Here is a 26,406-nt window from a genome sequence, read left to right on the forward strand (position 1 = left end):
AGAAATGGAGTTGGCAGAGCAGGTTATATAGTCTGGGCCTGCTGTCTGTCTCTCAGTGTTGGACTGGGAGGTTCTTCAGGGATCCAAACACTTTCAGATGAATGGCACAGGATAAATCATCTCTGAGAGGAAGTGGATTGCTTTATCTCCTGTTGGGAATTGAAAAGCCAACTGGCATGCCACCCTAACTGTCAAACGTTTATGGAAGATAGACAGGAGAGATGGGGAGATACCCTATTTACATAAAAGCAATGTTATTTTGGCCTGGCAACAGTATTAACCAACCAAGAGGCATATCCTTCATCACTATTCCCTCTATGGCTCCTTTTGTTTTCACATTACGTTTTCTTCACCAAGGCAATTATTTCAAGTGCGTTATTACAACTAGACATGCAAACATACTAATAGACACACTGCTATATATAATCGTTGTATTTTTCAGTAGATTAAATTATCATAATGAGTCCATTTTATGCTTAATGAACTGCATTGCAGCATTCATCATGGAGTTGTGGGGTGGGCTGTTTCTGTGAGGCTGCATCAATTGTTCTCCAGCCAGGGCTCTCTGGGTCTCTCCCCTGCACCTTCCATCCATCCACAACAGGCAGCACAGCTATTAGAATGGCTTACATCACCTCTGCTTGGATATAAATAAATCATTTCGGTGAGAGCAGTTAAAAAAAAAAAACACTGCTATTTCTGTGCACACTGATGGCTGACGCACTGAGCCTTATGAAATGGAAATGTGAAAAAGCCGACCTGAGAGAGCTTCCCACAGTTAGTTAAACAGTGACTTCAAAAGACGCCTTCAGTTCTCTAAAGTTATAGGCTCTCTGTTTACAAAAGTATTCCATTTTTTTTATCATACAGTACTGTATGTATCAGAATTACTTTATGGCGTTGCAATACGAAGGGCTTTGTACTTAATATGATGAAACCAAGAAAGAAAAAAACATGGTGGACAATTACTTCAACCAGTGACATATAGGCCTAAGGATTTCAACAAGCAGTTGATATAAATTCCTTGTTTTGATGGGCAAAGTGTTCTGGTATAAACAGTCCATTTTGGTATTATCTGGCTGTGTTTATTCAGTGAGGTAAGCCCATGATGCTATCTATAGACATGGAACAATTCTGCTGGAGCATAATCCCAGTATTAAATCCATCCAGGATTATATAACCATTAACGAATAACCCTCTGACATCAAACCAATGACCTCGTATCCTCCTTATGCCTCACTGCATAACCCCTGTGGAAAGACAAAGTAATCATTGGAGAATAGTTCAAACAGAGAAAAGTAATACATTGTAATCTAAATCGTAATGCCAGACAATCATACAACATAAAATGTACTTGCTATGACTGTGATATGTGGTTTTATACAACGGGTGGGTCTAATCCTGAATGCTGATTGGTTAAAACAACATTACAGCCGGTGTCTATTCCACTAGTTACCACCGGCTAAATATATGACGTTAAAATGCCTATTTAATCTGTTCCATCTGACTGCGCAATCCACTGTCTCATCAGCCCAGCCAGGCAATTTATAAACTTGATCTCCACTATAAAACGGATCTAGACATTATCTCACATTTATTTTAGACTAACATTTAGTTTTCAACAGCGGAGATTTGTATAAACCTTGCTGTCTGTTTTCTCAGACTTTTGCAAAATTGTTTCAATATTCAAATTCAATCTCCAGCTGTCCCATAGTAATGAACGTGTCGGGAGTCGGGACGAGACAGACAGGCAGGCAGTGTTTCTCAGCCAGTCGAAATCATTAATCACCTGGCATAATTTTTATGGATATATACAAAGAAATGTACATTGAAAAAAGGTAAAACGAAATGAAGTGCAGCTTGTTTGCAGTCTTTCCAGCTTCAGTTTGAAGTGATTGTGTTAGCTGTGTTGTTGGCTAGCTCCTCTGAACAACAGTGTCCTGGCGAGAGAGCATATTTTCTATGCCAGGTGAAATCGCGCCTCATTAGCTCATTGTTATGGATGTGTCCAAATAAATGTTACTAGAAAACAGCTTAAACAAACGCAAATGCAGCTACTGTTGTTATTCTGCCTGCACTGTTTGACGTGACTGTAAGTTAGCCATAGTTGGCTAGCTAGCAAGCAAGGGATAAGAACGTTGCCAGCCAGAATGAATTTCGAACGAACGACAGGGTCCATAGATACAGAACAAAAAGACTGAACGACTGGGTCGCGTCTCTGGCAACCGAACCGATAGATCAAACGACCAGCCGGCTTGGGTAGTAACCCTAGATTTGTGTCGGGACTATATCTTGTGGAAGGATGAAATAGTATGAATCAATTCATTAAAATACATTTTTTTATGAAAATATGTCAATCATTATTTGATTATGTTGGTAACCCGTTGTATAAAAGTGATAATGCCCTCGAAGCCGGTGTTTGGAGGATATATTGGCACGGTTTGCCACCCCGTGCCAATATATCCTCCAAACACTGGCTTCTCAGGCATTATCACTTAAGTCTCACATAGCTATCTTAAGATGAATGTAAGTCACTATGGATAAGAGCGTCTGCTAAATAACTAAAATGTCAATGTAAAATAAAGAACCTTCTGGATGCATAACAGCCAAACAGAACTTCCCAAATATTCACCTAACTATAGACCAGTGGTTTCTAACCTGTGGACACTGGTCCGTGGGGGCACTGCTGGTTGCTCGCAATCTCGCAATTAATTTTTGCATTTTTTATTTATTTATTTAAGTCCGTCCAAGTGTTGTACAAATAGCTGATGAAACTTGCTGTAAAAGTGTGAAACATCTTATGTGTTATTTCCTGATAGTTTCTGGTTGAAAATACAATCTACACAGTTTCTAGGTTTAAAGTTGTATTAGTCGTATGTACAGGATACACATGGTATACACCGTCCAACGAAATGCTTACTGGCAGGTTCCTTTTCGACAATGCAACAACAATAAGAAATAATAAAAAGATAAGAACACGAGCATAAAGTAAATAGCTCAGTAAGATATATGTTTTGGTAGAGTTGTGTGTAATAATGTGTTGTATTGTAGATATGTAGTGGTGTAATAATGTGTTGTATTGTAGATATGTAGTGGTAGAGTAGTGTGTAATAATGTGTTGTATTGTAGATATGTAGTGGTGTAATAATGTGTTGTATTGTAGATATGTAGTGGTAGAGTAGTGTGTAATAATGTGTTGTATTGTAGATATGTAGTGATAGAGTAGTGGTGTAATAATGTGTTGTATTGTAGATATGTAGTGGTGTAATAATGCCTCTCTTTTTTTTGTATGTAATTGCCTTAATCTTGTTTTGGACCCCAGGAAGAGTAGCTGCTGCCTTGGCAGCCACAAATGGGGATCTGTAATAAAATACCAAAAAAGTATTGAGCCCTAGGACAAATCTCTGGCAGATGCTCTGCTTGTCCCTCTCAGCTTTGGCAGCTCAGTGAGCAGGCTGGATGATGAGAGTTCTGGAACTGGGGCTAGCTCAGAGGTGACTGACTGACTGACTGATCACTCACCAAATGGGACACAACCAGACCCTATGAAGGGACTGTCCGTTAGCTTATCGTCCTCTTCCAGTGGACAGCCATGGTTGTGATCCCCCCCCCCCCCCCCCCCCTTCTTTCCACATTTAGTTAACTGTTTACAGTTTGCTAGAGGAATATTTTCAGCTACAGACTCTCTCTCTGTTGTTCATATTTATTCTATTCTTGTTTCCACAGCAAGCCTTGGACTCTAACCTCAGCAATCTGATTAAGAGGAACAATGAGTTGGAAACTCTGATGGGCAAGTTGATCCAGACCTGCCAACATGTGGAGGTAAGTAAGCATGTTTATCTGTTTCCATATCAGGCTATATGATACAGCTCTCAATTTCTGTGGCATTTCTATTGTTTGATAGGTTAAGCTTTCTTGATTTCTTCCTTGTATTGTACATTTAACACATTAGGTGTCAGGTAAGACACATTTTACCGATAGAAAAATGTATTGGTTAAAAAAAAAAAAATGGTTAAAAAATAAATTGGTTTAAAAATGTTATTATTTAGCATTCAAGCTCACCAGATTCTGTGACATGCAATGCTTTGAAATTCATTGAACAGTGACATATCTCACGGATACAGTTACTGAGATGAATATGTTAACTGGGTATATGTAACACTTTTGTGTCAGTCCCTCTCCTCGCCCCTACCTGGGCTTGAACCAGGGACCCTCTGCACACATCGACAACAGTCACCCTCGAAGCACGGTTACCCGTCGCTCCACAAAAGCCGCGGCCCTTGCAGAGCAAGGCAAACAACTACTTCAAGGTCTCAGAGCGAGTGACGTCGCCGATTGAAACGCTACAAGCGCGCACCGCTAACTAGCTAGCCATTTCACACCGGTTACATATACAGTCAAGTGGTTATGCCAGTAAACCTATCTATACAAAGTAGGATGAAGGCTAGCCTCACATAAACAGTGCCATATTGCCAATTTGACCGTGTACGTACGTGTGTGTTTGTGCATGGTAGGGGGTTGTTTGGGGAATAGGCATGAATAGGCCGTAGCAAAACATATGCGCGTGAACCAATTGACGAATAAATGGCACAGATAACACAACGTGCCCTCAGAGAGATGAAGGAGCGAGTGGGCCAGCAGCAGCTCTGGCTGTATGTAGGAAAGCAAAACAACTACTGCAATGACTATGCTCAGCTGACTCTCACCTGCGGCACGGTGCTACCCTGTGTTAGAAATGTAATTTAATAGGATCTCCGTGGCTGTGTAGATCTAACTAGATAGCCTCCTGCCTCAGGTGCACTGTTATATATGAGCCAGAGGGGCTTTGTTACAGTCTATGAGCATTATCCTAATTCATTTTACTGCAGTGGGCCAAATCAGGGTCACACAGAGTGTTTCTTGGTAGTCTTAAACAAATCTATTTAGAAACAAACGTATACACCTCACACACATGGTTATGGGCTTAAAAAAAAAGAAGAAGACACATGTCAGATATAGAGTTGAAATGTATGCAATTTTTAGTATGCATCCCAATATTACACTTTATATACACTTCCGGTCAAAAGTTTTAGAACACCTACTCATTCAAGGGTTTTTCTTTATTTGTACTATTTTCTACATTGTAGAATAATAGTGAAGATATGAAAACTATGAAAGAACACATATGGAATCATGTAGTAACCAAAAAAGTGTTAAACAAATCTAAATATATTTTATATTTGAGATTCTTCAAATAGCCACCCTTTGCCTTGATGACAGCTTTGCACACTCTTGGCATTCGCTCAACCAGCTTCACCTGGAATGCTTTTCCAACAGTCTTGAAGGAGTTCCCACATATGCTGAGTACTTGTTGGCTGCTTTTCCTTCACTCTGTGGTCCGACTCATCCCAAACCATCTCAATTTGGTTGAGGTCGGGGGATTGTGGAGGCCAGGTCATCTGATGCAGCACTCCATCATTCTCCTTATTGGTAAAATAGCCCTTACACAGCCTGGAGGTGTGTTGGGGCATTGTCCTGTTGAAAAACAAATGATAGTCCCACTAAGCCCAGACCAGATGGGATGGCATATCGTTGCAGAATGTTGTGGTAGCCATGCTGGTTAAGTGTGCCTTGAATTCTAAATACATCATAGACAGTGTCACCAGCAAAGCACCCCCATACCATAACACCTCCTCCTACATGCTTTATGGTGGGAAATACACATGCGGAAATCATCCGTTCACCCACACCGCGTCTCACAAAGACACAGCGGTTGGAACCAAAAATCTCAAATTTGGACTCCAGACCAAAGGACAAATTTCCACCGGTCTAATGTCCATTGCTCGTGTTTCTTGGCCCAAGCAAGTCTCTTCTTCTTATTGGTGTCCTTTAGTACTGGTTTCTTTGCAGCAATTCGACCATGAAGGCCTGATTCACACAGTCTCCTCTGAACAGTTGATGTTGAGATGTGTCTGTTACTTGAACTGTGAAGCATTTATTTGGGCTGCAATTTCTGAGGCTGGTAATTCTAATGAACTTATCCTCTGCAGCAGAGGTAACTCTGGGTCTTCCATTCCTGTGGCGGTCCTCATGAGAGCCAGTTTCATCATAGCGCTTGATGGTTTTTGCGACTGCCCTTGAAGAAACTTTCAATGTTCTTGAAATGTTCCGTATTGACTGACTTTCATGTCTTAAAGTAATGATGGACTGTTGTTTCACTTGTCACAATACAACCGATTGGCTCAAACGCATTAAGAAGGAAAGAAATTCCAAAATTAACTTTTGAGAAGGCACACCTGTTAATTGAAATGCATTCCAGATGACTACCTCATGAAGCTGGTTGAGAGAATGCCAAGAGTGTGCAAAGCTGTCATCAAGGCAAAGGGTGGCTATTTGAAGAATCTCAAATATAAAATGTATTTTTATTTCTTTAACACTTTTTTGGTTACTACATGATTCCATATGTGTTATTTCATAGTTGTGATATCTTCACTATTATTCTACAATGTAGTAAATAGTACAAATAAAGAAAAACCCTTGAATGAGTAGGTGTTCTAAAACTTTTGACCGGTAGTGTACATCACAGAAGACTGAAATATAACAAAGGTTATTAATTATGGAATTATGAAATATATAACATTCCACCCATGAGGCCACTAGAGGGCGCTTTGGTAATTTGACTGCAGGAAAGGGCTACAACAATACAAATGTCTGTAAATGCTATGTTTTATCCTGTCTCAAGTCAACGCCAATGCAATGAGAAAACATCAAGTACTACATTCATGTCCCTGTCCTCATCTGTTTCCAAGGGTAATGCATCAAGACAAGAGAACAAGCTCCTTGAAGAGTGTGACCTCCTGATGGACATCATACAGAAGAGAAGACAGATCATAGCCACCAAGATAAACGAGGGCAAGGTAATACGGTACTTCTTACTGCCCCCTTCTCTCCCCCCCCCCTTCTTCACTGTAGTCCTACTGCATACTGTATGGTGTAACCTGTACTGTAGACCTACTGCATACTGAATGGTGTAACCTGTACTGTAGTTCTACTGCATACTTTATAGTGTAACCTGTACTGTAGACCTACTGCATACTGTATAGTGTAACCTGTACTGTAGACCTACTGCATACTGAATGGTGTAACCTGTACTGTAGTTCTACTGCATACTGTATAGTGTAACCTGTACTGTAGATCTACTGCATACTGTATGGTGTAACCTGTACTGTAGACCTACTGCATACTGTATGGTGTAACCTGTACTGTAGTTCTACTGCATACTGTATGGTGTAACCTGTACTGTAGTTCTACTGCATACTGTATGGTGTAACCTGTACTGTAGACCTACTGCATACTGTATGGTGTAACCTGTACTGTAGTTCTACTGCATACTGTATGGTGTAACCTGTACTGTAGATCTACTACCTACTGTATGGTGTAACCTGTACTGTAGACCTACTGCATACTGTATAGTGTAACCTGTACTGTAGTCCTACTGCATACTGTATGGTGTAACCTGTACTGTAGATCTACTGCATACTGTATGGTGTAACCTGTACTGTAGACCTACTGCATACTGTATGGTGTAACCTGTACTGTAGTTCTACTGCATACTGTATGGTGTAACCTGTACTGTAGTTCTACTGCATACTGTATGGTGTAACCTGTACTGTAGACCTACTGCATACTGTATGGTGTAACCTGTACTGTAGTTCTACTGCATACTGTATGGTGTAACCTGTACTGTAGTTCTACTGCATACTGTATAGTGTAACCTGTACTGTAGACCTACAGCATACTGTATAGTGTAACCTGTACTGTAGTTCTACTGCATACTGTATAGTGTTACCTGTACTGTAGTTCTACTGCATACTGTATGGTGTAACCTGTAATGTAGACCTACTGCATACTGTATGGTGTAACCTGTACTATAGACCTACTGCATACTGTATAGTGTAACCTGTACTGTAGTTCTACTGCATACTGTATAGTGTTACCTGTACTGTAGTTCTACTGCATACTGTATGGTGTAACCTGTAATGTAGACCTACTGCATACTGTATGGTGTAACCTGTACTATAGACCTACTGCATACTGTATGGTGTAACCTGTACTGTAGTCCTACTGCATACTGTATAGTGTAACCTGTACTGTAGATCTACTGCATACTGTATGGTGTAACCTGTACTGTAGACCTACAGCATACTGTATGGTGTAACCTGTACTGTAGACCTACTGCATACTGTATAGTGTAACCTGTACTGTAGTTCTACTGCATACTGTATAGTGTTACCTGTACTGTAGTTCTACTGCATACTGTATGGTGTAACCTGTAATGTAGACCTACTGCATACTGTATGGTGTAACCTGTACTGTAGTGCTACTGCATACTGTATGGTGTAACCTGTACTGTAGACCTACTGCATACTGTATAGTGTAACCTGTACTGTAGACCTACAGCATACTGTATAGTGTAACCTGTACTGTAGACCTACTGCATACTGTATGGTGTAACCTGTACTGTAGTCCTACTGCATACTGTATGGTGTAACCTGTACTGTAGTTCTACTGCATACTGTATAGTGTAACCTGTACTGTAGACCTACTGCATACTGTATAGTGTAACCTGTACTGTAGACCTACTGCATACTGTATATTGTAACATGTACTGTAGACCTACTGCATACTGTATGGTGTAACATGTACTGTAGACCTACTGCATACTGTATGGTGTAACCTGTACTGTAGACCTACTGCATACTGTATAGTGTAACCTGTACTGTAGTTATACTGCATACTGTATGGTGTAACCTGTACTGTAGACCTACAGCATACTGTATAGTGTAACCTGTACTGTAGTTCTACTGCATACTGTATGGTGTAACCTGTACTGTAGACCTACTGCATACTGTATGATGTAACCTGTACTGTAGTCCTACTGCATACTGTATGGTGTAACCTGTACTGTAGTTCTACTGCATACTGTATGGTGTAACCTGTACTGTAGACCTACTGCATACTGTATGGTGTAACCTGTACTGTAGTCCTACTGCATACTGTATGGTGTAACCTGTACTGTAGACCTACTGCATACTGTATGGTGTAACCTGTACTGTAGACCTACTGCATACTGTATGGTGTAACCTGTACTGTAGTTCTACTGCATACTGTATAGTGTAACCTGTACTGTAGATCTACTGCATACTGTATGGTGTAACCTGTACTGTAGACCTACTGCATACTGTATGGTGTAACCTGTACTGTAGTTCTACTGCATACTGTATGGTGTAACCTGTACTGTAGTTCTACTGCATACTGTATGGTGTAACCTGTACTGTAGACCTACTGCATACTGTATGGTGTAACCTGTACTGTAGTTCTACTGCATACTGTATGGTGTAACCTGTACTGTAGATCTACTACCTACTGTATGGTGTAACCTGTACTGTAGACCTACTGCATACTGTATAGTGTAACCTGTACTGTAGTCCTACTGCATACTGTATGGTGTAACCTGTACTGTAGATCTACTGCATACTGTATGGTGTAACCTGTACTGTAGACCTACTGCATACTGTATGGTGTAACCTGTACTGTAGTTCTACTGCATACTGTATGGTGTAACCTGTACTGTAGTTCTACTGCATACTGTATGGTGTAACCTGTACTGTAGACCTACTGCATACTGTATGGTGTAACCTGTACTGTAGTTCTACTGCATACTGTATGGTGTAACCTGTACTGTAGTTCTACTGCATACTGTATAGTGTAACCTGTACTGTAGACCTACAGCATACTGTATAGTGTAACCTGTACTGTAGTTCTACTGCATACTGTATAGTGTTACCTGTACTGTAGTTCTACTGCATACTGTATGGTGTAACCTGTAATGTAGACCTACTGCATACTGTATGGTGTAACCTGTACTATAGACCTACTGCATACTGTATGGTGTAACCTGTACTGTAGTCCTACTGCATACTGTATAGTGTAACCTGTACTGTAGATCTACTGCATACTGTATGGTGTAACCTGTACTGTAGACCTACAGCATACTGTATGGTGTAACCTGTACTGTAGACCTACTGCATACTGTATAGTGTTACCTGTACTGTAGTTCTACTGCATACTGTATGGTGTAACCTGTAATGTAGACCTACTGCATACTGTATGGTGTAACCTGTACTGTAGTGCTACTGCATACTGTATGGTGTAACCTGTACTGTAGACCTACTGCATACTGTATAGTGTAACCTGTACTGTAGACCTACAGCATACTGTATAGTGTAACCTGTACTGTAGACCTACTGCATACTGTATGGTGTAACCTGTACTGTAGTCCTACTGCATACTGTATGGTGTAACCTGTACTGTAGTTCTACTGCATACTGTATAGTGTAACCTGTACTGTAGACCTACTGCATACTGTATAGTGTAACCTGTACTGTAGACCTACTGCATACTGTATATTGTAACATGTACTGTAGACCTACTGCATACTGTATGGTGTAACATGTACTGTAGACCTACTGCATACTGTATGGTGTAACCTGTACTGTAGACCTACTGCATACTGTATAGTGTAACCTGTACTGTAGTTATACTGCATACTGTATGGTGTAACCTGTACTGTAGACCTACAGCATACTGTATAGTGTAACCTGTACTGTAGTTCTACTGCATACTGTATGGTGTAACCTGTACTGTAGACCTACTGCATACTGTATGATGTAACCTGTACTGTAGTCCTACTGCATACTGTATGGTGTAACCTGTACTGTAGTTCTACTGCATACTGTATGGTGTAACCTGTACTGTAGACCTACTGCATACTGTATGGTGTAACCTGTACTGTAGTCCTACTGCATACTGTATGGTGTAACCTGTACTGTAGACCTACTGCATACTGTATGGTGTAACCTGTACTGTAGACCTACTGCATACTGTATGGTGTAACCTGTACTGTAGACCTACTGCATACTGAATAGTGTAACCTGTACTGTAGACCTACTGTATGGTGTAACCTGTACTGTATACCTACTGCATACTGTATAGTGTAACCTGTACTGTAGACCTACTGCATACTGTATAGTGTAACCTGTACTGTAGTCCTACTGCATACTGCATACTGTATAGTGTAACCTGTACTGTAGACCTACTGTATAGTGTATAGTGTAACCTGTACTGTAGACCTACTGCATAGTGTATAGTGTAACCTGTACTGTAGACCTACTGCATACTGTATAGTGTAACCTGTACTGTAGACCTACTGTATAGTGTAACATGTACTGTAGACCTACTGCATACTGTATAGTGTAACCTGTACTGTAGACCTACTGTATAGTGTATAGTGTAACCTGTACTGTAGACCTACTGCATACTGTATGGTGTAACCTGTACTGTAGACCTACTGCATACTGTATGGTGTAACCTGTACTGTAGACCTACTGCATACTGTATGGTGTAACCTGTACTGTAGACCTACTGCATACTGTATAGTGTAACCTGTACTGTAGACCTACTGCATACTGTATGGTGTAACCTGTACTGTATACCTACTGCATACTGTATAGTGTAACCTGTACTGTAGACCTACTGCATACTGTATAGTGTAACCTGTACTGTAGACCTACTGCATACTGTATAGTGTAACCTGTACTGTAGACCTACTGCATACTGTATAGTGTAACCTGTACTGTAGACCTACTGCATACTGTATAGTGTAACCTGTACTGTAGACCTACTGCATACTGTATGGTGTAACCTGTACTGTAGACCTACTGCATACTGTATAGTGTAACCTGTACTGTAGACCTACTGCATACTGTATAGTGTAACCTGTACTGTAGACCTACTGTATAGTGTATAGTGTAACCTGTACTGTAGTTCTACTGCATACTGTATAGTGTAACCTGTACTGTAGTTCTACTGCATACTGTATAGTGTAACCTGTACTGTAGTCCTACTGCATACTGTATGGTGTAACCTGTACTGTAGTTCTACTGCATACTGTATAGTGTAACCTGTACTGTAGACCTACTGCATACTGTATGGTGTAACCTGTACTGTAGACCTACTGCATACTGTATAGTGTAACCTGTACTCTATACCTACTGCATACTGTATGGTGTAACCTGTACTGTAGTTTTACTGCATACTGTATGGTGTGGCTGATGAATCTCAATATGAAAAAGGAACGTAAATCTACAGCTTTACGGAAGTGTTCTGATTCCACCTTGTTGTGACTGATGGCAATGTTCTGATTCCACCTTGTTATGACTGATGACAATGTTCTGATTCCACCTTGTTATGACTGATGGCAATGTTCTGATTCCACCTTGTTATGACTGATGACAATGTTCTGATTCCATCTTGTTGTGACTGATGGCAATGTTCTGATTCCACCTTGTTATGACTGATGGCAATGTTCTGATTCCATCTTGTTGTGACTGATGGCAATGTTCTGATTCCACCTTGTTATGACTGATGGCAATGTTCTGATTCCATCTTGTTGTGACTGATGACAATGTTCTGATTCCATCTTGTTGTGACTGATGGCAATTCCATTTGTCTAGGCCCAGATTTGTTTGTGCCTGGAATAGCCTGTGAATATTTCATTCGTATGTTTTGATGGTTACTGAGGAGGGCAGATGGGTCAGGTTGCCTAACCCCTGGGAGCTGGCATGGTTCGACTTGTTCTTCTTCTTCTTCCTCTGCCCCCAAGGCTGAACCCTCTATAAAGGCTGAGGACTTAGGTTGTTACCATACCATACAGCTCTGCTAGACATGCACAGCTTTCACTGACTATGTACCTCAAGAGGCAAACATAAACAAGAGTTTGTTGGAATGCATGACTTTTATGATTTACTCTGGAATTCATATTTTATGAAAAGCAGTGTTGCTGTGTGACTGATGTAACTGTAATAGCTTTGATTTGTACGTGCAATACAGTATGTATCCTGTAGTATGCGAGTGTTTGCACAGCATTTATGCATCTGAAACAAATCCACTCTGCTCCTTGAGTGGTTTTCCTTCCTTTCCCCCCATTAAGTGTCATTAGAGAGGGCTCGGGGGGGGGCTCGGAGGGATGGCGCTGGCATGCTGTGCCATGTTCAGTGTCAGAGCCACATCAGACCTGTTTCCTGTGATCTAGCCCCTCTGAGGAACACTGCTTCCTTCCTCGCCCCGTGCCTCGTTTCAAAGTCAGGAGGCTGCTTCCTGCTCTCTCCTCTCTCCTCTCTGCTTCCTGCTCTCTCCTCTCTCCTCTCTCCTCTCTGCTCTCTCCTCTCTCCTCTCTCCTCTCTCCTCTCTCCTCTCTGCTTCCTGCTCTCTCCTCTCTCCTCTCTCCTCTCTCCTCTCTCCTCTCTGCTTCCTGCTCTCTCCTCTCTCCTCTCTCCTCTCTCCTCTCTCCTCTCTGCTCTCTGCTCTCTGCTCTCTCCTCTCTCCTCTCTGCTCTCTCCTCCCTCCACTCTGCTCTCTCCTCTCTCCTCTCTCCTCTCTCCTCTCTGCTTCCTGCTCTCTCCTCTCTCCTCTCTCCTCTATGCTCTCTGCTTCCTGCTCTCTCCTCTCTGCTCTCTCCTATCTCCTCTCTGCTCTCTGCTTCCTGCTCTCTCGTCTCTGCTCTCTCCTCTCTCTGCTCTCTCCTCTCTCCTCTCTCCTCTCTCCTCTCTGCTCTCTGCTCTCTGCTCTCTCCTCTCTCCTCTCTCCTCTCTCCTCTCTCCTCTCTCCTCTCTCCTCTCTCCTCTCTCCTCTCTGCTTCCTGCTCTCTCCTCTCTCCTCTCTCCTCTCTCCTCTCTCCTCTCTCCTCTCTCCTCTCTGCTCTCTGCTCTCTGCTCTCTGCTCTCTGCTCTCTGCTCTCTGCTCTCTGCTCTCTCCTCTCTCCTCTCTGCTCTCTCCTCCCTCCACTCTGCTCTCTCCTCTCTCCTCTCTCCTCTCTGCTTCCTGCTCTCTCCTCTCTCCTCTCTCCTCTATGCTCTCTGCTTCCTGCTCTCTCCTCTCTCCTCTCTCCTCTCTGCTCTCTGCTCTCTCCTATCTCCTCTCTGCTCTCTGCTTCCTGCTCTCTCGTCTCTGCTCTCTCCTCTCTCTGCTCTCTCCTCTCTCCTCTCTCCTCTCTCCTCCCTCCTCTCTCCTCTCTCTCCTCTCTCCTCTCTCTCCTCTCTCCTCTCTGCTCACTCCTCTCTGTTCTCTGCTATCTCCTCTCTCCTCTCTCCTCTCCTCTCTTCTCTTTGCTCTCTGCTCCCTGCTCCCTGCCAATGGACAGAGGGGGCACGCAGGCACATTCCGTTACCATGGTCGACGTTATGGAAGATGTAGATACTCCTCATGCCATCCTCTAAAGTTGATCTCTTGGCTCCTCGTGATGGTCTAAGCAAATTTGATTAGATAAAAACACACAAAGCATGTTTTTGAATTCGAGAAAATGGTGATATGATGATGTACAATTGAATTACCTCTCAATTGTGTCCTTTTTTAAATGAGGAACTGTCAACTCAATTGAACCTGCTGTAGTCCAGTAGTTTCTGAATCCGCAGTAACAGCGGTCTAGAGGTCTGTCTCTGCACTGGGGTGTTCAGTAATCCAGTAATCCACTGTGTCCTCTCAGGCTATGCGGCTGCGAAAGCTAGCCCAGCAGATCACCAGCTGCAAGCAGATCATTGAGAGATCCTCATCCCTCATCACACAGGCCGATCACACCCTCAAGGAGACAGACCACGCCCGCTTCCTGCAGACAGCCAAAAGCATCAGCGAGAGGTGAGCGTTCAAGTCAAACTGATTGTTGTGATAATGCTCCACAAACAGTCTCAACTGACCTGAGTCCCAGGTTGTAATAAGATAAATGTAATGTAAATTATATATCGTTGTGTTTTAGAGTGTCCATGGCAACAGCATCCTCTCAGATCCTGATACCAGAGATAAACCTGAATGACTCCTTTGATACGTTTGCGTTGGACTTCACAAGGGAAAAGAAGATGCTGGAAAGCTTGGATTACCTCACAGGTGAACTCTATTCCACCTGTGATCCATCTTTTCATTCAGAATTATATTGAGAACATATCTATAACTCGGGTCTATCTGAAATGGGACATTCTGGTACAGTGCAATTTCTCTGTTTATCTATTTTCTCCAGCAGTCAAATATAAAAACAGCTACACTAGGTTCTCATGTCAGAAATGATGCGTCGTGTAAATCATTATCAAATTGTATTTGTCACATGCTTCGTAAACAACAGGTGTAAACTAACAGTGAAATGCTTACTTACGGGTCCTTTTCCAACAATGCAGAGTCAAAGACAAAATAAATACATTGACTGTGGTCTCGACTGAGTAATACCCCTGGTGCTTTGTTAAGTGCTTCCTTGGGACAACAAAATGCTCACACGTTTAGAAGCTGCAATTCGGGGTTCGTTTACAGTTTAAATAATTGGATTTTGATTGTTCTGGTTTTTAGGTCATTCTCCACTCTAGGGTCTGTAATTTAACCAACAAAATGAAGTCACAGCCACCTGCAAGAGTGGACTAGAATTTATTTACCAACCCAAATATCCAACCCCTTTTGGTCATAAGAAAATAGTGATTTTGTGTAAATCCAATGTACTGTAGTGAGTGTTATGTCTACTGTTCATCATTGTTGTCCTTAATAACTGACACACACCGGAGACGTGAATAAAAACAACTACAATTTTTCTATTTGCAGCACCAAATCCCCCAATAATCCGGGAGGAATTATGTACATCGTCGTACGACACCATCACCGTTCACTGGACGTCAGATGACGAGTTCTGTGTCGTCTCCTATGAACTTCAGTATGCCATCTTCACTGGACAAGCCAATGTTGTCAGTATGTACACAAAGCATGTCTAGAGCGCCTCAGTACAGTATGCCTGTTGTGGCGTAAACTGCTGAAAGGGAGACTATCTGAGAGCAACCATAAATAAAGAGCCTCTTACTGTGAATAGCTTTGGGGGCATTATAACATTATCCTGATTAAATAAAGCATTTTTCATTTCAGAAGTGGGGGGCAACAACCATGCTTTCCTTTCATTGGGTGATAAGATAATAATAAGGTATCAGAGATCTCTACTAGAGACTGATCTAGGCCAGAGTAGATCGTCTGAGTCAGACTGGATTCCAATCCAGATGCAGATTATGGGCTGAATATTTTCCCCGTGGCTCATGTAAGTGGCAGACTGTTGGAACAGATCACCCTAGTAGGGTTGCAGCTCAATCAAGCAATTGGCCCTCTTCTGCCCCAGTGCCTGTTCATACTAGAGTGAATTGGTCATGTATATTGTGTACGATGGGGTCACACATTCCTAGAGAAATAAGAGGTTATGACAACACGGGGCGTTAGAACTACCACATCTAGATTTGACGACGACAAAGGATTCATTGGAGGTGTTCTTATCTCAACGAATGTCTGTTACACTGTGTCCTTGTTACAATCCAGTGGTTGTATTTCCTTTTATTTTGCTGCTGATTAACTGACTGACTGTGTCTGTGGTCTAGGTTTGTGTAACTCGGCTGATAGCTGGATGATTGTGCCCAACATCAAGCAGAACCACTACACAGTGCATGGACTCCAGTGTGGCACCAAGTACATCTTTATGGTCAAAGCTATCAACCAGGCAGGGAGTCGCAGCAGTGTGCCTGGGAAGCTCAAGACCAACAGTATGTCAGCGTTTCCAATAGCTGTACCGTACTGACATCGTTAAGCGTCTTTGGAGATATTGACATATGGAGATATTTACCATTGTTTACTGTTAAATTATAAACTGGGTGGTTCGAGCCCTGAATGCTGATTGGCTGAAAGCCGTGGTATATCAGACCGTATACCATGGGTATGACAAAACATTAGTTTTTACTGCTCTAATTAAGTTGGTAACCAGTTTATAATAGCAATAAGGCAGCTCTGGGGTTTCTGATATATGGCCAATATACCACGGCTAAGGGCTGTGTCCAGGCACTCCACGTTGCATCGTGCTTAAGAACAGCCCTTAGCTGTGGTACAGTGCCTTCGAAAAGTATTCAGACCCGTTTACTTTTTCAACATTTTGTTATGTTACAGCCTTATTCTAAAATGAATTAAATAAATCTAAAATCTCAGCAATCTACACACAATACCCCATAATGACAAACCGAAAACAGGTTTTTTGAATTTTTGGCAAATATATATATATATATATAAATATTAATATATATATATATATATATATACAGTGAGGGAAAAAAGTATTTGATCCCCTGCTGATTTTGTACGTTTGCCCACTGACAAAGAAATGATCAGTCTATAATTTTAATGGTAGGTTTATTTGAACAGTGAGAGACAGAATAACAACAAAGAAATCCAGAAAAACGCATGTCAAAAATGTTATAAATTGATTTGCATTTTAATGAGGGAAATAAGTATTTGACCCCTCTGCAAAACATGACTTAGTACTTGGTGGCAAAACCCTTGTTGGCAATCACTGAGGTCAGACGTTTCTTGTAGTTGGCCACCAGGTTTGCACACATCTCAGGAGGGATTTTGTCCCACTCCTCTTTGCAGATCTTCTCCAAGTCATTAAGGTTACGAGGCTGACGTTTGGCAACTCGAACCTTCAGCTCCCTCCACAGATTTTCTATGGGATTAAGGTCTGGAGACTGGCTAGGCCACTCCAGGACCTTAATGTGCTTCTTCTTGAGCCACTCCTTTGTTGCCTTGGCCGTGTGTTTTGGGTCATTGTCATGCTGGAATACCCATCCACGACCCATTTTCAATGCCCTGGCTGAGGGAAGGAGGTTCTCACCCAAGATTAGACGGTACATGGCCCCGTCCATCGTCCCTTTGATGCAGAGAAGTTGTCCTGTCCCCTTAGCAGAAAATCACCCCCAAAGCATAATGTTTCCACCTCCATGTTTGACGGTGGGGATGGTGTTCTTGGGGTCATAGGCAGCATTCCTCCTCCTCCAAACACGGCGAGTTGAGTTGATGCCAAAGAGCTCAATTTTGGTCTCATCTGACCACAACACTTTCACCCAGTTCTCCTCTGAATCATTCAGATGTTCATTGGCAAACTTCAGATGGGCCTGTATATGTGCTTTCTTGAGCAGGGGGACCTTGCGGGCGCTGCAGGATTTCAGTCCTTCACGGCCTACTGTGTTACCAATTGTTTTCTTGGTGACTATGGTCCCAGCTGCCTTGAGATCATTGACAAGATCCTCCCGTGTAGTTCTGGGCTGATTCCTCACCGTTCTCATGATCATTGCAACTCCACGAGGTGAGATCTTGCATGGAGCCCCAGGCCGAGGGAGATTGACAGTTCTTTTGTGTTTCTTCCATTTGCGAATAATCGCACCAACTGTTGTCACCTTCTCACCAAGCTGCTTGGCGATGGTCTTGTAGCCCATTCCAGCCTTGTGTAGGTCTACAATCTTGTCCCTGACATCCTTGGAGAGTTATTTGGTCTTGGCCATGGTGGAGAGTTTGGAATCTGATTGATTGATTGCTTCTGTGGACAGGTGCCTTTTATACAGGTAACAAGCTGAGATTAGGAGCACTCCCTTTAAGAGTGTGCTCCTAATCTCAGCTCGTTACCTGTATAAAATACACCTGGGAGCCAGAAATCTTTCTGATTGAGAGGGGGTCAAATACTTATTTCCCTCATTAAAATGCAAATCAATTTATAACATTTTTTACATGCATTTTTCTGGATGTTTTTGTTGTTATTCTGTCTCTCACTGTTCAAATAAACCCACCATTAAAATTATAGACTGATCATGTCTTTGTCAGTGGGCAAACGTACAAAATCAGCAGGGGATCAAATACTTTTTTCCCTCACTGTATATATATATATATAAATATATATATATGAATTTGCTATGAGACTCGAAATTGAGCTCAGGTGCATCCTGTTTCCATTGATCATCCTTGAGATGTTTCCACAACTTCATTGGAGTCTACCTGTGGTAAATTCAATTGATTGGACATGATTTGGAAAGGCACACACCTGTCTATATAAGGTCTCACAGTTGACAGTGCACATCAGAGCAAAAACCAAGCCATGAGGTCGAAGGAATTGTCTGTAGAGCGAGACAGGATTGTGTCGAGGCACAGTTCTGGGGAAGGGTACCAAAAAATATCTGCAGCATTGAAGGTCCCCAAGAACACAGTGTCATCCATCATTCTTAAATGGAAGAAGTTTGGAGTTTGCCAAAAGGCTCACCTAAAGACTCTCAGACCATCAGAAACAAGATTGTCTGGTCTGATGAAACCAAGATTGAACTCTTTGGCCTGAATGCCAAGCGTCACGTCTGGAGGAAACCTTGCACCATCCCTACGATTAAGCATGGTGGTGGCAGCATCATGCTGTGGGGTGTGCCAAGCTTGTAGCGTCATACACAAGAAGACTCGAGGCTGTAATCACTGCCAAAGTTGCTTCAACAGTACTGAGTAAAGGGTCTGAAAACGTATGTAAATGTGATATTTCCGTTTTTTTATTTTTTATAAATTTGCAAACATTTTGAAAAATCTGTTTTTGCTTTGTCATTATGGGGTATTGTGTGTAGATTGATGAGGGAAAACTATTTTATCAATTTTAGAATAAGGTTGTAATGTAACAAAATGTGGAAGAAGTCAACAGGTCTGAATACTTTCCAAGGGGTCTGAATACTTTTGAATTGGCCATATACCACACCCCCTCGGGCCTTATTGCTTAATTAATCTATGGTCAATTCACAGGTCAGCCATTCAAGTTGGACCCAAAGTCTGCCCACAAGAAGCTGAAGGTCTCCCATGACAACCTGACGGTGGAGCGAGACGAGACGTCGTCCAAGAAGAGCCACACTCAGGACCGCTTCACCAGCCAGGGCAGCTACGGCGTCACAGGGAATGTGTACATCGACAGCGGGCGTCACTACTGGGAAGCCTTGATAGGAGGGAGCACATGGTAAGAATATGTACCTGTGGTGCCTGAGATACGTCAGACTAGTACATATGGAGAGACAAAGGTGTGTGAGATTCAGATTGGGAGGTCCAATCACAGCCTCTGTTACACTATAATAAACTCAATCTTGAAATCTAAAATCTCTAGGACGCTAGGACTCCTGTCATTTCCCACAGGTGCTATTTGACCTCTAGTAGAGAGCCATTAACATTCAATATGCACTTTTTCTATCTTCATCAGGTTTGCTGTGGGCGTTGCTTACAGGTCAGCACCAAAACATGAGTGGATCGGCAAGAACTCGGCCTCGTGGGTATTATCTCGATGCAACAACTCCTGGGTAGTACGTCACAACAGCAAGGAGATGCCCATCGAGCCGTCCCCCCACCTGCGTCGCGTGGGGGTGTTGCTGGACTACGACGCTGGCTCCCTGGCCTTCTACGATGGCGCCGGCTCACAGCACCTGTACACGTTCGACATCGCCTTCGCCCAGCCAGTCTGTCCCGTGTTCAACGTGTGGAACAAGTGTCTGACTGTTCTCACGGGGCTGCCCATCCCAGACCACCTCGAGGGGACAGACTGCCAGGATTAACAGACCACAGAGACACAAAGGGAGCAGAACAGACTGACTACAGCCTCACCTGGCTGACTTTGTGTCCCACCACCTTGTATAAAACTGTATAATTAATAATTCTGTATAAAACAGAACAAAGCCATGGTGCCAGATAAGTCTCTAATCATCTTATAGAAGTAAATACATTTTTTGAATTATTTATGGAAACCATTTATTGGGTAAAACAACATTGTCCATTTTATTTCTTGCTTTGCACATTAATATACACTGCTATATTTATGTGTGTTGGTTTTGGGATGCGCTTAGAGAGGAAGGTGGATATAACGTTTTGAAATTCAGTCAAACTTACAGTATATTCATGCAGCCCTTAGATTAGTTTATTTCATTCTTACACATACAGTAGATTGTTTACCTTTGTCCATGGATCCATCGTAAGCAGCATGTTGATAAGTGTTTTATGTGTAACTTGTTGATTTTGTCATCATGACACCAGTTCCTCTGATTACAGAGCAGTTCTAACAGGAGTATTTGTCTACAGTCTTCTGTTTCATACAGGTGCACCAAGATCCTCTCTATGATTTTTCATATGTATTAGGATGATGTTTGTGAAAATAAACATGTTAAGAGTTATTTTAAAGAGTTCATTTATAGATTTTTTTTTTAATTCTATGATGTTAAAAAGTTGATTAATGGTGAAAATGTACATTTTAAATAAAAGCCATTTTAAGTGAAATTTCGATACACAAATAATGTATTAATTGTAATTAGATACATGTGCAATCTCTGTAAATACCTTACTGTTTTCTTCTCACATGTTGGCTCTGTATGTTCATATACATGTACATTTCAATTTGAGCAATTTGACTTTTCTCACTAGAATACATTCCTTGTTAAAAATTTTATAAGATTACATCAATTAAATGTGAATTGTAATGATAATGCTTTTTAATTGTCTGTTACCTAATCTTAATTGTAATGTTCATTTCATTCAGACACCACTGTAGGCAAAACAAAGAAAACAACTTGATATGTTTTGCCTTAGTTTCATTTCACCGATTTATAAGGTGTCATTAATGTTGGGATGCTGTATCTTTAAAAAAGGAGTGTCACTATTATTCTAAAGCACCATACAACAATAATTCATCTGTGACGAGATTCCTTCTGACATCTCTTTTTATCCTCAAGTAACATGGCTTGAAGACCACTGGACCCCGGTCCATTCAACTTGTAGTAGACTAAAACGGATTTGAATTTACCGTGACCTCACCATCAGACACCCTCTAGACATGGATCATGACAGAGCCCGAGTGCACGAACACAGCCCAGCTTGAATGATGTCACAGAGACCTCCATGGTTTGATTGGAGACATCTGTAAATATTTGTTTACAAAAAAATATTAAAGACTGTGAAAACGTATTGCAGGTCAATTTGATCAAATGTGCATTTGTGGTATTTACACAGTAGCGTAACATACATTTATTTGTTTAAATACAATTGTACACGGTGAAAATATAGGTATTTACACAGTAGCATAACATTCATTTATTTGTTTAAATAAAATTATACAGGGTGAAAATAGCAGGTGCAGTAGTTAGTCCTACCTAGTTTTCAGAATAAGATGTTTGTATGTTGGACTGTAGCTTTGTATTCAAAACGAATGCATAAACAGAGCTAAGGCAGGATGGAACGTTTTGAATCTGGCCTTTAATCTTGGACAAAGTATTGGCCAATATACTTGGCGGTTGTTTCAGTGATACGGTACTGGAGACAATCCCAAGAGAGAGGGATTTATAGAGATTCCATCCATGCTAACTGGTTAAGAAGTTATCTAAATCACTGAAAACATGGTTCAATATATCCCATTTCATTTATTGCATGAACATTTAGTCATTTCAGAGCATTGAGAGAAAAGTGGATTTGCACGCAATCTGACACAGAATGGGGTTAACAGCAGTCTGAATGCCCTGAGGCCATTATGAAGCAAAGATGGTGTTCAAATAATCATACAGTAACATGCTTTTCAAAAGAAGTAAGGAAACAAATGAATTGCTTCATCCGTACCATACGGTGTACTATTTCATGACTGATGACTGATCTTGAACATTCTAAATCTGTAGTCTCAAACACTATGTTTTTTTAACATACTGTATTATGAATAACACATATAGGAAATACTTATTAAGCAAAAAATATCAGGTGATTTTATATCAAATTATTATTTGGAATTTATGATCGGATGTGGATTATATGTCTTGGATATACAGTACATTCACCATTTCCCAGGGAACAGCGAAGAAACATGAAACATATCAACGTTGGGCCAGAACATTTTATTTTCATTGACGATAAATTGGTTGTTCTTCTACCACAACAAAGAAATAACATTGTTTTAGAAGAACATTATCTGCGCAATCATGTAATTGAATTTGCTCCTTTATTCGCCCACTCTTTTATATCTTATGAAGATAAACATTTCACATAAACAAAAGCAGATTCTTTGGTTGAAAACAGCGCAAAAAAAACAACAGAGAAGGAAACGAAATTAGTGATATGTATGCCTAATACTTTTGTCATTACTAGATGCAGATCTCTGAAGTATCTTGGGACTTATCGATCCACGTCTAGACAGACTGCATGCTGGGGCAGAAACGGTCCAATACCCCGTCATAATACAGTGCTCCGCGGTTGATTAGACACAACACATGGCGGTCTATGAGTCTGTCAGTCTGGTTCAAGGGTTCTTGCGTTCACAAAACATTCCACAGACAGTATTTTGGGATTGGTCTTTGTATAAGTGTCTCTTTTAAAAATGCATCCAGCACAACCTATGTTGACTTCCAAATCAGTACAGTTTGATATGGTTTTGTCTGATATTATTGTAATTCTGAGTGTCATACAAAATAGTTCTGTATGCCGAGTTATAGCCTTAGGTTGTAGAAAAATCAGTTATTGGATGGAAAATTAGATCCAGGGCTCCACCTAGTGGTATATGTCACGGTCTCTCTATGGTCGCAGGTACAACACACACATTACATTCTACCTACACATTACACATTGCAACATTGTCTTTATTTTATTTTTATTTTTATTTCACCTTTATTTAACTAGGTAAGCCAGTTGAGAACAAGTTCTCATTTACAACTGCGACCTGGCCAAGATGAAGCAGTGCGATAAACGGATGGCACTGTGATAGACTACATCCAATTTGCTGAGTAGAGTGTTGAAGGCTATTTTGTAAATGACATCGTCGAAGTCAAGGATCGGTAGGATAGTCAGTTTTACGAGGGCATGTTTGGCAGCATGAGTAAATAGGAAGCCGATTCTAGATTTAACTTTGGATTGGAGATTCTTAATGTGAGTCTGGAAGGAGAGTTTACAGTCTAACCAGACACCTAGGTATTTGTAGTTGTCCACATACTCTAGGTAAGCCAAGATTTCTCAACTCAACTCCACCTGGAGTGGAGAATTCTTGGGTATCTGCCACCCAGGTGGAAGATACCAAAATATATTATAATAAAACTAGTTCTAGGAGCGATGGGCAACAGCAGTGAGTGCTTCTGTGCTGTCATGCAAATTGATGCTTTGGGTTGTCATTTCTCTGTTTGGTGAAACAATGTCAAAGAGTGTCCTCAATGTTACAGACATGGCAACTGCGTCGAAAAACACTGTTCACTAAATTATACCTCAGCATAAGCACTCAAGTATCGCCTTTATTTTTGTGTGCAACGTTTTATGCCTTTCAATGTTTCTACCAATGAAGTCTGCATGTGTTCTGAAAGTAGTCATACCATTGGATGCTGTAGTCAGAGTCCTCCCCCTTTTTGGAACTCCGCCCTTTTTCCTGAACAGGAACTAGTCTGCTGCTGACGGGTTTCCACTAGATTTTTGTCTTCATTTAAGGTTAAGGCATAAGGTTATCAGTGTGGTTAAGGTTAGGGTTAAGGTTAAGTTTAAAATCAAATTTTAAGAAGATAAATAGCAGAAATAGGCGGGGTTTATGACTTTGTGGCTGTGGTAACTAGTGACGACCGTGCTGACGTTGGATGTTGCTGAGGAGGATGATGATGGGGTCCACAGACCATTCTCTCCCGGATCTGACAGATAAAGAAAGGCGTGAAAAACTGTCACAGTGGGACCGGCGGACAGATGCCATGGCTCCTCTGACAGATAAACAAACGGACTCAGTTCTGGACATCCGAGCTGCATCTGAAACTCTCTCTATTCCCGCAGAGGTGAGCTGCGAGACAGGCGTTAGCTGGCTAACTGCTTGCTAATGCTAACAACCTAGCTAAACTAGCACTTAGAACAGGGGTGTCAAACTCATTTTAGCTCAGGGGCCACATGGAGGAAAATCTATTCCCAAGTGGGCCGGACCGGTAAAATCATGGTATATATATAACTTAAAAACAACAACTTCAGATTTTTTTGTTTGTTTTAATACTATCAACATAAAACATAAAGCTGGAGCCTAAGGACAGTGTGTCCAAAATAGTACAAGCACAACATCACTATTAATCATAAAACACCTGAAGTTTATTTGAAAATTCTAAAGAAAAATAACACACAAACACACAATGCCTCAGTGATTCACATAACTGTTTCACAGATCACAGAACTATATCAGGGTGTCATTTCTCAGGCAGAAATGTAGATACAAATAATGAAATCCTGTTCCCCAAACAAGTGCAAGAACCACAGAGTCAAGAATAGGTTAAATATACAAATAAAATAAAATCAATTAAAAACAATAGCACATCAACATAAAAACATATAAACATAAAGCTGGAGCCTGAGGACAGTGTGTCCAAAAGCACAACATCACTATTAATCATAAAACACCTCAAGTTATTTGAAATTCTGAGGACAAACAACACACAAACACACAATGCCTCAGTGATTCACAGAAGTATATCACAGATCACAGAACTATATCAGGGTGTCTCATGCAGCACTTTAAGTGGGGTTGCATAGTTTATTTGACTCCTGATACCTGGCATCTTTTAGCTTTCACCAGCGCATCAATATCAGGCGTCACATCCTGAGTGGCAGCCAACTTCAGGATGTGATTCAAGTGCTTGTGCGTGAGCCTTGAGCGCAGCTTTGTTTTATTTATGCTAATTACAGAGAACTTGCTCACAAAGATATGTGGTTCCAAACATGCACAACAGTTTTGCAGCGAGGGCTGTCAAGTTGGGGTAACCTGGCAAGAGATTCTGATAAAATGTGTCCAAGCCAGCTGCGGCAAATTTGCCCTTCAAATCCGAGTCACACTGCAAGTCTATTATTTCAAGTTGGATGCTGACGGGCAGATCAGAGGGATTCATGGTGAATGGCGAACAAAAAACGTTGAAGTCTTTCTCCAGTTCACCAAAAATCTGAAAGCGTTGCTCAAACTCCCTTAACAGTCCCGTTATTTTATCTTTGAACCGCTTCATGTCTGCCACATGTTGGGTCGCGCACACATTTTTCAGACAGGGGAAGTGAGCTGCATCACCACCGGCGAGTTGCGTCTCCCACAATGACAGCTTCAACTTGAAAGAACGTATGCTGTCATAATACTGCGTGGCAACTTTCTTGCGCCCTTGCAGCTGTTTGTTCAAGTTATTCAGGTGCTCTGTAACATCCACCATAAATGCAAGGTCCTGCATCCATTCTGCGGAATTAAATTCTAACACTGGTTTGCCCTTTTCTTCCATGAACTGTTAAATTTCTTCTCGTAAATCAAAAGAAACGCCTCAGCACAGCACCTCGGCTTAACCATCTTACCTCAGTGTGGTATGGCAGGCCATAGATGTGGTCTTTCTCTCTGAGAAGGCTGTCAAACTGACGGTGATTCAGGCTTCTGGATCGGATGAAATTAACAGTTTGGATGACCACCTTCATGACGTTATCCATCTTTAATGACTTGCAACACAAAGCCTCCTGGTGCAAAAT

The 26,406-nt window shown here is 41.5% G+C and overlaps 1 protein-coding gene and 1 pseudogene across 5 annotated transcripts in view; both read left to right on the top strand.

The window, feature by feature from the left end:
- The window catches only part of LOC311144038 (E3 ubiquitin-protein ligase Midline-1-like), a 69,101-nt gene extending 47,198 nt beyond the window's left edge, over positions 1-21,903 (top strand). For all 4 annotated transcript variants that reach the window (XM_084179966.1, XM_084179965.1, XM_084179967.1 and 1 more), the window contains 8 exons: positions 3,727-3,822; positions 6,789-6,896; positions 14,582-14,730; positions 14,849-14,976; positions 15,673-15,816; positions 16,485-16,646; positions 19,696-19,903; positions 20,141-21,903. In XM_084179966.1, the coding sequence (XP_084036092.1) occupies positions 3,727-3,822; positions 6,789-6,896; positions 14,582-14,730; positions 14,849-14,976; positions 15,673-15,816; positions 16,485-16,646; positions 19,696-19,903; positions 20,141-20,489 (1,344 nt within the window). In that variant the 3' untranslated portion in view covers positions 20,490-21,903. The remainder of the gene's footprint in view (positions 1-3,726; positions 3,823-6,788; positions 6,897-14,581; positions 14,731-14,848; positions 14,977-15,672; positions 15,817-16,484; positions 16,647-19,695; positions 19,904-20,140) is intronic.
- A 2,464-nt stretch (positions 21,904-24,367) lies between these two features.
- LOC311143859 (conserved oligomeric Golgi complex subunit 3-like) overlaps positions 24,368-26,406 on the top strand; it is a 46,051-nt pseudogene continuing 44,012 nt past the window's right edge. Inside the window, exon 1 of the transcript XR_014615563.1 lies at positions 24,368-24,704. The product of XR_014615563.1 is annotated as a conserved oligomeric Golgi complex subunit 3-like (transcript). The remainder of the gene's footprint in view (positions 24,705-26,406) is intronic.

This window comes from Coregonus lavaretus, assembly GCF_964263955.1.
Source record: "Coregonus lavaretus genome assembly, chromosome: 16".
In the NCBI taxonomy this organism is placed as follows: domain Eukaryota; kingdom Metazoa; phylum Chordata; class Actinopteri; order Salmoniformes; family Salmonidae; genus Coregonus; species Coregonus lavaretus.